General features: G+C 43.3%; 1 protein-coding gene across 1 annotated transcript in view; it reads left to right on the top strand.

The window, feature by feature from the left end:
• Positions 1-3,581: 3,581 nt before the first annotated feature.
• The window catches only part of LOC137467660 (EVI5-like protein), a 49,462-nt gene continuing 41,765 nt past the window's right edge, over positions 3,582-11,278 (top strand). The window contains exons 1-2 of the mRNA XM_068179107.1: positions 3,582-3,709; positions 9,568-9,757. Coding sequence (XP_068035208.1) covers positions 3,582-3,709; positions 9,568-9,757 — 318 coding nt within the window. The remainder of the gene's footprint in view (positions 3,710-9,567; positions 9,758-11,278) is intronic.

Raw genomic sequence — 11,278 nt, 5'->3', positions numbered from 1 at the left:
TTTTTGGATTTTTTGGATCAAACTCCCCCTTTTTGGGTTTTTTGGGATCAAACTCCCCCTTTTTGGTTTTTTGGGATCAAACTCCCCCCTTTTGGGTTTTTTTTGGGATCAAACTCCCCTTTTTGGGTTTTTTTGGGATCAAACTCCCCCTTTTTGGGTTTTTTGGGTTTTTTTGGGATCAAACTCCCCCTTTTTGGGTTTTTTTAGGGTGACCTCCCCTTTTTGGGGCTGAAATGTGAAGTTTCAGGACCACAATATCAAATTTGGGGAATAAACCGTGGGATTTTGGGGCTGAAATACGAAATGCTGGGGTCGGAATATGAAATTTTGGGGTGAAATGTGGGATTTGGGGATGAATTATGAGGTTTTGGGGTTTAAACATGAAATATTGGGGTGGGATGTGGGATTTTGGAGCCAAAATTTCAAATTTTGGGGCGAAAAAAGTCAAATTCTGGGAACGAAATCTGAGATTTTGGGTGAAATGTGGGGTTTTGGGCTTCAAACCCAGGATTTTGGGACCAAAATTGGAATTTTGGGGTGAAATTTGGGATTTTGGGCTTCAAACCCAGGATTTTGGTGTCAAAATGGGAATTTTTGGGTTGAAATGTGGGAATTTGGGGCTGAACCAGAGGATTTTGGGGAGAAATCTGAGATTTTGGGCTTCAAACCCAGGATTTTGGGGCCAAGATGTGAAATTTTGGGGTGAAATTTGGGATTTTGGGCATCAAACCCAGGATTTTGGGGGCAAAATGGGAATTTTGTGCAGAAATCTGGGATTTTGGGGCTTCAAACCCAGGATTTTGGGGTGAAATTTGGGATTTTTTGGGTGAAATCTGGGATTTCGGGGCAGAACCAGAGGATTTTGGGGTGAAATTTGGGATTTTGGGCTTCAAACCCAGGATTTTGGTGCCAAAATGGGAATTTTTTATGCTGAAATGTGGAATTTTGGCTTCAAACCCAGGATTTTGGGACCAAAATTGGAATTTTGGGGTGAAATCTGGGATTTTGGGGCTGAACCAGAGGATTTTGGGGTGAAATTTGGGATTTTGGGCTTCAAACCCAGGATTTTGGGGCCAAGATGTGAAATTTTGGGGTGAAATTTGGGATTTTGGGCATCAAACCCAGGATTTTGGGGCCAAAATGGGAATTTTGGGGTGAAATCTGGGATTTTGGGGCTTCAAACCCAGGATTTTGGGGTGAAAATTGGGATTTTTGGGGTGAAATCTGGGATTTTGGGGCAGAACCAGAGGATTTTGGGGTGAAATTTGGGATTTTGGGCATCAAACCCAGGATTTTGGTGCCAAAATTGGAATTTTGGGGTGAAATGTGGGATTTGGGGCTTCAAACCCAGGATTTTGGGGCCAAAATGGGAATTTTTTATGCTGAAATTTGGGATTTTGAGCTTCAAACCCAGGATTTTGGGGCCAAAATGGGAATTTTTGTGCAGAAATCTGGGATTTTGGGCTTCAAACCCAGGATTTTGGGGCCAAGATGGGAATTTTTTATGCTGAAATTTGGGATTTTGAGCTTCAAAACCCAGGATTTTGGGGACACAATGGGAATTTTTGGGCCAAAATGCAGGATTTTGGGCTGCAATGGGAATTTTTGTTGCTGCAATGGGAATTTTTGGGCTGAAATGGGAATTTTTGGGGCCGAAATGCAGGATTTTGGGGACACAATGGGAATTTTTGATGCTGCAATGGGAATTTTTTGGCTGAAATGGGAATTTTTGATGGTACAATGGGAATTTTTGATGCTGCAATAGGAATTTTGGGGGTGAAATGGGAATTTTTCAGGCTGAAATGTGAATTTTTGGGGCTGAAATTGGAATTTTTCAGGCTGCAATGGGAATTTTTGATGCTGCTCGGGAATTTTTCAGGCTGAAATGTGAATTTTTGGGCTGAAATGGGAATTTTTGGGGCTGAAATGGGAATTTCTGGGGCAGAAATGCAGGATTTTGGGGACACAATGGGAATTTTTGATGCTGCAGTGGGAATTTTTGGGCTGAAATGGGAATTTTTGGGGCTGAAATCTGAATTTTTGGGCTGAAATTGGAATTTTTCAGGCTGCAATGGGAATTTTTGATGCTGCTCGGGAATTTTTGATGCTGAAATGTGAATTTTTGGGCTGAAATGGGAATTTTTGATGCTGCAATGGGAATTTCTGGGGCAGAAATGCAGGATTTTGGGGACAAAATGTGAATTTTTTGGCTGCAATGGGAATTTTTGTACTCCAAGGTGAATTTTTGATGCTGCAATGGGAACTTTTGGGCTGAAATGTGCATTTTTTGTCTGCAATGTGCATTTTTGGACAGAATTGTGATATTTTTCCATCTGAAATGTGATTTTTTCAATCAGAAATGTCCATTTTTGGACAGAAATGTGATTTTTTTCCATCTGCAATGTGATTTTTTTTCCATCTGCAATGTGATTTTCCATCTGAAATGTGATTTTTTCAATCAGAAATGTGATTTTTTTCCATCTGAAATGTGATTTTCCATCTGCAATGTGATTTTCCATCTGAAATGTGACTTTTTTCAATCAGAAATGTCCATTTTTGGACAGAAATGTCATTTTTTCAATCTGCAATGTCCATTTTTGGACAGAAATGTGATTTTTTTTCCACCTGCAATGTGATTTTCCATCTGCAATGTGATTTTTTTTCCATCTGAAATGTGATTTTTTTCCATCTGCAATGTGATTTTTTTCCATCTGAAATGTGATTTTTCCATCTGAAATGTGATTTTTTTCCATCTGAAATGTGATTTTCCATCTGAAATGTGATTTTCCATCTGAAATGTGATTTTTTTTTCCATCTGCAATGTGATTTTTGGACAGAAATGTGATTTTTTCAATCTGCAATGTGATTTTTGGACAGAAATGTGATTTTTTTCAATCTCCAATGTCCATTTTTCCATCTGCAATATGATTTTTTTCCATCTGAAATGTGATTTTTCCATCTGCAATGGGATTTTCCATCTGAAATGTGACTTTTTTCAATCAGAAATGTCAATTTTTGGACAGAAATGTCATTTTTTCAATCTGCAATGTCCATTTTTGGACAGAAATGTGATTTTCCATCTGCAATGTGATTTTTTTCCATCTGCAATGTGATTTTTCCATCTGAAATGTGATTTTTTCAATCTGCAATGTGATTTTCCATCTGAAATGGGATTTTTTTCCATCTGCAATGTGATTTTCCATCTGAAATGTGATTTTTTTCCATCTGCAATGTGATTTTCCCATCTGAAATATGAATTTTTTTAATCTGAAATGTGTTTTTTTTCCATCTGCAATGTGATTTTCCATCTGCAATGTGATTTTCCATCTGAAATGTGATTTTTTTCAATCAGAAATGTCCATTTTTGGACAGAAATGTCATTTTTTCAATCTGCAATGTCCATTTTTGGACAGAAATGTGATTTTTTTTCCATCTGCAATGTGATTTTCCACCTGAAATGTCATTTTTTTTCCATCTGCAATGTGATTTTCCACCTGAAATGTCATTTTTTTTCCATCTGCAATGTGATTTTCCACCTGAAATGTCATTTTTTTTCCCTCCCCAGGTGATCCCAGCCCACCATGGCCTCTCCCGCCGGCAGCCCCGGCTCCTGGAGCCCGGAGGGGCCCTCGCGCTGCCCGGCGGCGCCGGGGGAGGCGCTGAGCCCCGAGGAGCTGCAGCTGCTGGCCAAGCTGGAGGAGCAGAACCGGTGAGCGCCACGAGGGGTCAATACCTCCAGTGTTGGGTCAACATCTCCAGGTTTGGGTCAACATCTCCAGTTTTGGGTCAATATCTCCAGTTTTGGGTCAACATCTCCAGTTTTGGGTCAATATCTCCAGTTTTGGGTCAATATCTCCAGCTTTGGGTCAACATCTCCAGTTTTGGGTCAACATCTCCAGTTTTGGGTCAACATCTCCAGTTTTGGGTCAATATCTCCAGCTTTGGGTCAATATCTCCAGTTTTGGGTCAATATCTCCAGTTTTGGGTCAATACCTCCAGCTTTGGGTCATCATCTCCAGTTTTGGGTCAATATTTCCAGTTTTGGGTCAATATCTCCAGTGTTGGGTCAATATTTCCATTTTTGGGTCAATACCTCCAGTTTTGGGTGAATATCTCCAGCTTTGGGTCAATATCTCCAGTTTTGGGTCAATATCTCCAGTTTTGGGTCAATATTTCCAGTTTTGGGTCAACATCTCCAGCTTTGGGTCAATATCTCCATTTTTGGGTCAATATCTCCAGTGTTGGGTCAACATCTCCAGTTTTGGGTCAATATCTCCAGCTTTGGGTCAATATCTCCATTTTTGGGTCAATATCTCCAGTTTTGGGTCAACATCTCCAGTTTTGGGTCAATATCTCCAGCTTTGGGTCAACATCTCCAGTTTTGGGTCAATATCTGCAGTTTTGAGTCAATACCTCCAGTGTTGGGTCAATATCTCCAGTTTTGGGTCAAAACCTCCAGCTTTGGGTCAATATCTCCAGTTTTGGGTCAATATCTCCATTTTTGGGTCAATATCTCCAGTTTTGGTTGAATATCTCCAGTTTTGGGTCAATACCTCCAGTTTTGGGTCAACATCTCCAGCTTTGGGTCAATATCTCCAGTTTTGGGTCAATATCTCCATTTTTGGGTCAAAACCTCCAGTTTTGGGTCAATATCTCCAGCTTTGGGTCAACATCTCCAGTTTTCGGTCAATATCTCCAGCGTTGGGTCAATATCTCCAGTTTTGGGTCAATATCTCCAGTGTTGGGTCAACATCTCCAGCTTTGGGTCAATATCTCCAGTTTTGGGTCAAAACCTCCAGTTTTGGGTCAATATCTCCAGTTTTGGGTCAAAACCTCCAGTTTTGGGTCAACATCTCCAGTTTTGGGTCAATATCTCCAGTGTTGGGTCAACATCTCCAGTTTTGGGTCAATATCTCCAGCGTTGGGTCAATATCTCCAGTGTTGGGTCAATATCTCCAGCGTTGGGTCAATATCTCCAGTTTTGGGTGAATACCTCCAGTTTTGGGTCAATACCTCCAGCTTTGGGTCAACATCTCCAGTTTTGGGTCAACATCTCCAGCTTTGGGTCAATATCTCCAGTTTTGGGTCAACATCTCCAGTTTTGGGTCAATATCTCCAGTTTTGGGTCAATACCCTCCAGTTTTGGGTCAACATCTCCAGTTTTGGGTCAATATCTCCAGCTTTGGGTCAATATCTCCAGTTTTGGGTCAACATCTCCAGTTTTGGGTCAATATCTCGAGTTTTGGGTCAATATCTCCAGTTTTGGGTCAACATCTCCAGTTTTGGGTCAATATCTCCAGTTTTGGGTCAATACCTCCAGTGTTGGGTCAATATCTCCAGTTTTGGGTCAAAACCTCCAGTTTTGGGTCAATACCTCCAGTTTTGGGTCAATATCTCCAGTTTTGGGTCAATATCTCCAGTTTTGGGTCAATACCTCCAGTTTTGGGTCAGTATCTCCAGCTTTGGGTCAACATCTCCAGCTTTGGGTCAATATCTCCAGTTTTGGGTCAATATCTCCAGTGTTGGGTCAACATCTCCAGTTTTGGGTCAATATCTCCAGTTTTGGGTCAACATCTCCAGTTTTCGGTCAATATCTCCAGTTTTGGGTCAACATCTCCAGTTTTGGGTCAATATCTCCAGTTTTGGGTCAATACCTCCAGTTTTGGGTCAATATCTCCAGTTTTGGGTCAATATCTCCAGTTTTGGGTCAACATCTCCAGTTTTGGGTCAATATCTCCAGTTTTGGGTCAATACCTCCAGTTTTGGGTCAATATCTCCAGCTTTGGGTCAATATCTCCAGTGTTGGGTCAATATCTCCAGTTTTGGGTCAATATCTCCAGCTTTGGGTCAATATCTCCAGTTTTGGGTCAATATCTCCAGTTTTGGGTCAATACCTCCAGTGTTGGGTCAACATCTCCAGTTTTGGGTCAATATCTCCAGTTTTGGGTCAACATCTCCAGTTTTCGGTCAATATCTCCAGTTTTGGGTCAACATCTCCAGTTTTGGGTCAACATCTCCAGCTTTGGGTCAATATCTCCAGTTTTGGGTCAACATCTCCAGTTTTCGGTCAATACCTCCAGTTTTGGGTCAATATCTCCAGCTTTGGGTCAACATCTCCAGTTTTGGGTCAATATCTCCAGCTTTGGGTCAATATCTCCAGTGTTGGGTCAATATCTCCAGTTTTGGGTCAATACCTCCAGTTTTGGGTCAATATCTCCAGTTTTGGGTCAATATCTCCAGCTTTGGGTCAATACCTCCAGTTTCGGGTCAATACCTCCAGTTTTGGGTCAACATCTCCAGTTTTCGGTCAATATCTCCAGCTTTGGGTCAATATCTCCAGTTTTGGGTCAATATCTCCAGTGTTGGGTCAATATCTCCAGTTTTGGGTCAATATCTCCAGTTTTGGGTCAATACCTATAGTTTTGGGTCAATATCTCCAGTTTTCGGTCAATATCTCCAGTTTTGGGTCAATACCTCCAGTTTTGGGTCAATATCTCCAGCTTTGGGTCAACATCTCCAGTTTTGGGTCAATATCTCCAGTTTTGGGTCAATACCTCCAGTTTTGGGTCAATATCTCCAGCTTTGGGTCAATATCTCCAGTGTTGGGTCAACATCTCCAGTTTTGGGTCAATACCTCCAGGTTTGGGTGAATATCTCCATTTTTGGGTGAATATCTCCATTTTTTGGGTGAATATTTCCATTTTTGGGTGAATATTTCCATTTTTGGGTGAATATTTCCATTTTTGGGTGAATATCTCCATTTTTTGCGTGAATATCTCCATTTTTGGCTCAGTTTGGGTCAGTTTTGGGTCAGTTTTGGGTCAGTTTGGGTCAGTTTTGGGTCAGTTTGGGTCAGTTTTGGCTCAGTTTGGGTCAGTTTGAGTCAGTTTGAGTCAGTTTGGGTCAGTTTTGGGTCAGTTTGGGTCAGTTTTGGTTCAGTTTTGGTTCAGTTTGGGTCAGTTTGGGTCAGTTTGGGTCAGTTTGGGTCAGTTTTGGGTCAGTTTGGGTCAGTTTTGGGTCAGTTTTGGTTCAGTTTTGGGTCATCTTAGGTCAGTTTGGGTCAGTTTGGGTCAGTTTGGGTCAGTTTGGGTCATCTTGGGTCAGTTTGGGTCAGTTTTGGGTCAGTTTGAGTCAGTTTGGGTCAGTTTTGGGTCAGTTTGGGTCAGTTTGGGTCAGTTTTGGGTCAGTTTGGGTCAGTTTGGGTCAGTTTTGGGTCAGTTTGGGTCAGTTTTGGGTCAGTTTTGGGTCAGTTTGAGTCAGTTTGGGTCAGTTTTGGTTCAGTTTTGGGTCAGTTTGGGTCAATTTGGGTCAGTTTTGGGTCAGTTTGGGTCAGTTTTGGGCCAGTTTTGGGTCAGTTTGGGTCAATTTGGGTCAGTTTCGGTCATCTTGGGTCAGTTTTGGGTCAGTTTGGGTCAGTTTGGGCCAGTTTGGGTCAGTTTTGGTTCGGTTTTGGGTCAGTTTGGGTCAGTTTGGGTCAGTTTTGGGTCAGTTTGGGTCAGTTTTGGGTCAGTTTGAGTCAGTTTGGGTCAGTTTGGCTCAGTTTGGGTCAGTTTGGGTCAGTTTGGGTCAGTTTGGGTCAGTTTTGGCTCAGTTTGGGTCAGTTTGGGTCAGTTTGGGTCAGTTTTGGGTCAGTTTTGGGTCATCTTGGGTCAGTTTGGGTCAGTTTGGGTCAGTTTTGGGTCAGTTTGGGTCAGTTTGGTTCAGTTTGGGTCAGTTTTGGGTCAGTTTTGGGTCATCTTGGGTCAGTTTTGGGTCAGTTTTGGGTCAGTTTGGGTCAGTTTTGGGTCAGTTTGGGTCAGTTTGGGTCAGTTTGGGTAAGTTTGGGTCAGTTTTGGGTCAGTTTTGGGTCAGTTTGGGTCAGTTTTGGGTCAGGTTTGGGTCAGTTTGGGTCAGTTTGGGTAAGTTTTGGGTCAGTTTGGGTCAGTTTTGGGTCAGTTTGGGTCAGTTTTGGGTCAGTTTTGGGTCCGTTTGGGTCAGTTTTGGTTCAGTTTTGGGTCAGTTTTGGGTCAGTTTGGGTCAGTTTTGGGTCAGTTTTGGGCCAATTTTGGGCCAATTTTGGGTCGCTCTCTCCTGGTCAGCTTTGGGTCATTCCCACCTGCCCTGGGCACATTTTGGGTGAGTTTTAGGTGAGTTTTGGTTGAGTTTGGGGTGAGTTTTAGGTGAGATTTGGGTGAGTTTTAGGTGAGTTTTGGTTGAGTTTTTGGTGAGTTTCAGGTGAGTTTCAGTTTCGGGTGAGTTTTAGGTGAGTTTTGGTTGAGTTTTGGGTGAGTTTCAGGCAAGTTTTGGGTGAGTTTTAGGTGAGTTTCAGTTTCGGGTGAGTTTCAGGTGAGTATCAGGCAAGTTTTGGGTGAGTTTTAGGTGAGATTTGGGTGAGTATCAGGCAAGTTTTGGGTGAGTTTTAGGTGAGTTTCAGTTTCGGGTGAGTTTCGGGTGAGTTTCAGGCAAATTTTGGGTGAGTTTTAGGTGAGTTTCAGTTTCAAGTGAGTTTCGGGGGAGTTTCCAGGGAGTTTTGGGTGAGTTTTAGGTGAGTTTTGGGTGAGTTTTGGGTGAGTTTTAGGTGAGATTTGGGTGAGTTTCGAGTGAGTTTCAGGCAAATTTTGGGTGAGTTTTAGGTGAGTTTCAGTTTCAAGTGAGTTTCGGGGGAGTTTCCAGGGAGTTTTAGGTGAGTTTTGGGTGAGTTTCAGGTGAGTTTTGGGTGAGTTTTAGGTGAGTTTTGGTTGAGTTATGGGTGAGTTTTAGGTGAGTTTCAGGTGAGTTTCAGTTTTAGGTGAGTTTTGGGTGAGTTTCGGGTGAGTTTTGGGTCAGTTTTAGGTGAGTTTCAGTTTTAGGTGAGTTTTGGGTGAGTTTTAGGTGAGTTTCGGGTGAGTTTCAGTTTTGGGTGAGTTTCAGGTGAGTTTTGGGTGAGTTTTAGGTGAGTTTTGGTTGAGTTATGGGTGAGTTTTAGGTGAGTTTCAGGTGAGTTTTGGGTGAGTTTTAGGTGAGTTTCGGGTGAGTTTCAGTTTTGGGTGAGTTTCAGGTGAGTTTTAGGTGAGTTGCAGTTTCGGATGAGTTTTGGGCGAGTTTCGGGTGAGTTTTAGGTGAGTTTCAGTTTCGGGTGAGTTTCGGGTGAGTTTTAGGTGAGTTGCAGTTTCGGATGAGTTTTGGGCGAGTTTCGGGTGAGTTTTAGGTGAGTTTCAGTTTCGGGTGAGTTTTGGGTGAGTTTTAGATGAGCTTTTGTTGAGTTTTGGGTGAGTTTCGGGTGAGTTTTAGGTGAGTTTCGGGTGAGTTTTAGGTGAGTTTTAGATGAGTTTTGGTTGAGTTTTGGTTGAGTTTTAGATTATTTTTGGGTGAGTTTCAGGTGAGTTTTGGTTGAGTTTCGGTTGAGTTTTAGATGATTTTTGGTTGAGTTTTAGGTGAGTTTTAGGTGAGTTTTGGTTGAGTTTTAGGTGAGTTTTGGTTGAGTTTCGGGTGAGTTTTAGGTGTGTTTTGGTTGAGTTTTAGGTGAGTATTGGTTGAGTTTCAGATGACTTTTCATTGAGTTTTGGTTGAGTTTTGAGTGAGTTTTGGATGAATTTCGGCTCTCCCCAGGCTGCTGGAGGCTGACTCCAAGTCGATGCGCTCGGTGAACGGCTCGCGGCGCAACAGCGGCTCCTCGCTGGTGTCCAGCTCCTCGGCCTCGTCCAACCTCAGCCACCTGGAGGAGGACACCTGGATCCTCTGGGGCCGCATCGTCAACGAGTGGGACGAGTGGAGGAAGAAGAAGGAGAAGCTGCTCAAGGTGGTTTTGGGGTGGAATTGTCCAGTTTGTTGGGTTTTGGGGTGGAATTGTCCAGTTTGTTGGGTTTTTGGGGTGGCTTTGTCCAGTTTGTTGGGTTTTGGGTTGGCTTTGTCCAGTTTGTTGGGTTTTGGGGTGGAATTGTCCAATTTGTTGGGTTTTGGGTTGGCTTTGTCCAATTTGTTGGGTTTTGGGGTGGCTTTGTCCAGTTTGTTGGGTTTTGGGGTGGCTGTGTCCAATTTGTTGGGTTTTGGGTTGGCTTTGTCCAGTTTGTTGGGTTTTGGGTTGGCTTTGTCCAATTTGTTGAGTTTTGGGGTGGCTTTGTCCAGTTTGTTGGGTTTTGGGGTGGAATTGTCAAATTTGATGGGTTTTGGGTTGGCTTTGTCCAGTTTGTTGGGTTTTGGGGTGCAGTTGTCCAGTTTGTTGGGTTTTGGTTTGGCTGTGTCCAGTTTGTTGGGTTTTGGGGTGGAATTGTCCAGTTTGTTGGGTTTTGGGGTGGAATTGTCCAGTTTGTTGGGTTTTGGTTTGGCTGTGTCCAGTTTGTTGGGTTTTGGGTTGGCTTTGTCCAATTTGTTGGGTTTTGGAGTGGAATTGTCCAGTTTGTTGGGTTTTGGGGTGGCTTTGTCCAGTTTGTTGGGTTTTGGGGTGGCTTTGTCCAGTTTGTTGGGTTTTGGGTTGGCTGTGTCCAGTTTGTTGGGTTTTGGGTTGGCTTTGTCCAATTTGTTGGGCTTTGGGTCGGAATTGTCCAGTTTGTTGGGTTTTGGGTTGGCTTTGTCCAGTTTGTTGGGTTTTGGGTTGGCTTTGTCCAGTTTGTTGGGTTTTGGGTCGGCTTTGTCCAGTTTGTTGGGTTTTGGGTCGGAATTGTCCAGTTTGTTGGGTTTTGGGTCGGCTTTGTCCAGTTTGTTGGGTTTTGGGGTGGAATTGTCCAGTTTGTTGGGTTTTGGGGTGGAATTGTCCAGTTTGTTGGATTTTGGGGTGGAATTGTCCAGTTTGTTGGGTTTTGGGTCGGAATTGTCCAATTTGTTGGGTTTTGGGTTGGCTTTGTCCAGTTTGTTGGGTTTTGGGTGGCTTTGTCCAGTTTGTTGGGTTTTGGGGTGGCTTTGTCCAATTTGTTGGGTTTTGGGCTGGAATTGTCCAGTTTGTTGGGTTTTGGGGTGGAATTGTCCAGTTTGTTGGGTTTTGGGGTGGCTTTGTCCAGTTTGTTGGGTTTTGGGGTGGAATTGTCCGGTTTGTTGGGTTTTGGGGTGGCTGTGTCCAATTTGTCGGGTTTTGGGGTGGAATTGTCCAATTGTTGGGTTTTGGGGTGGATGTGCCCAATTTGTCGGGTTTTGGGGTGGCTGTGTCCAATTTGTCGGGTTTTGGGGTGGCTGTGCCCAATTTGTCGGGTTTTGGGGTGGCTGTGTCCAATTTGTTGGGTTTTGGGTTGGCTTTGTCCAGTTTGTTGGGTTTTGGGGTGGCACCTGCTGAGCCCTGGAGCAGCAGATCTGGGGTCACGTTTGGGGTCAATGGAATGAGTTTGGGATC

The sequence above is a fragment of the Anomalospiza imberbis genome, unplaced genomic scaffold (genome assembly GCF_031753505.1).
Source record: "Anomalospiza imberbis isolate Cuckoo-Finch-1a 21T00152 unplaced genomic scaffold, ASM3175350v1 scaffold_731, whole genome shotgun sequence".
NCBI classification, from domain to species: Eukaryota; Metazoa; Chordata; class Aves; order Passeriformes; family Viduidae; genus Anomalospiza; species Anomalospiza imberbis.
Note: the sequence above shows the minus strand (reverse complement) of the source record. Positions and strands in the feature narration are given on the sequence as shown.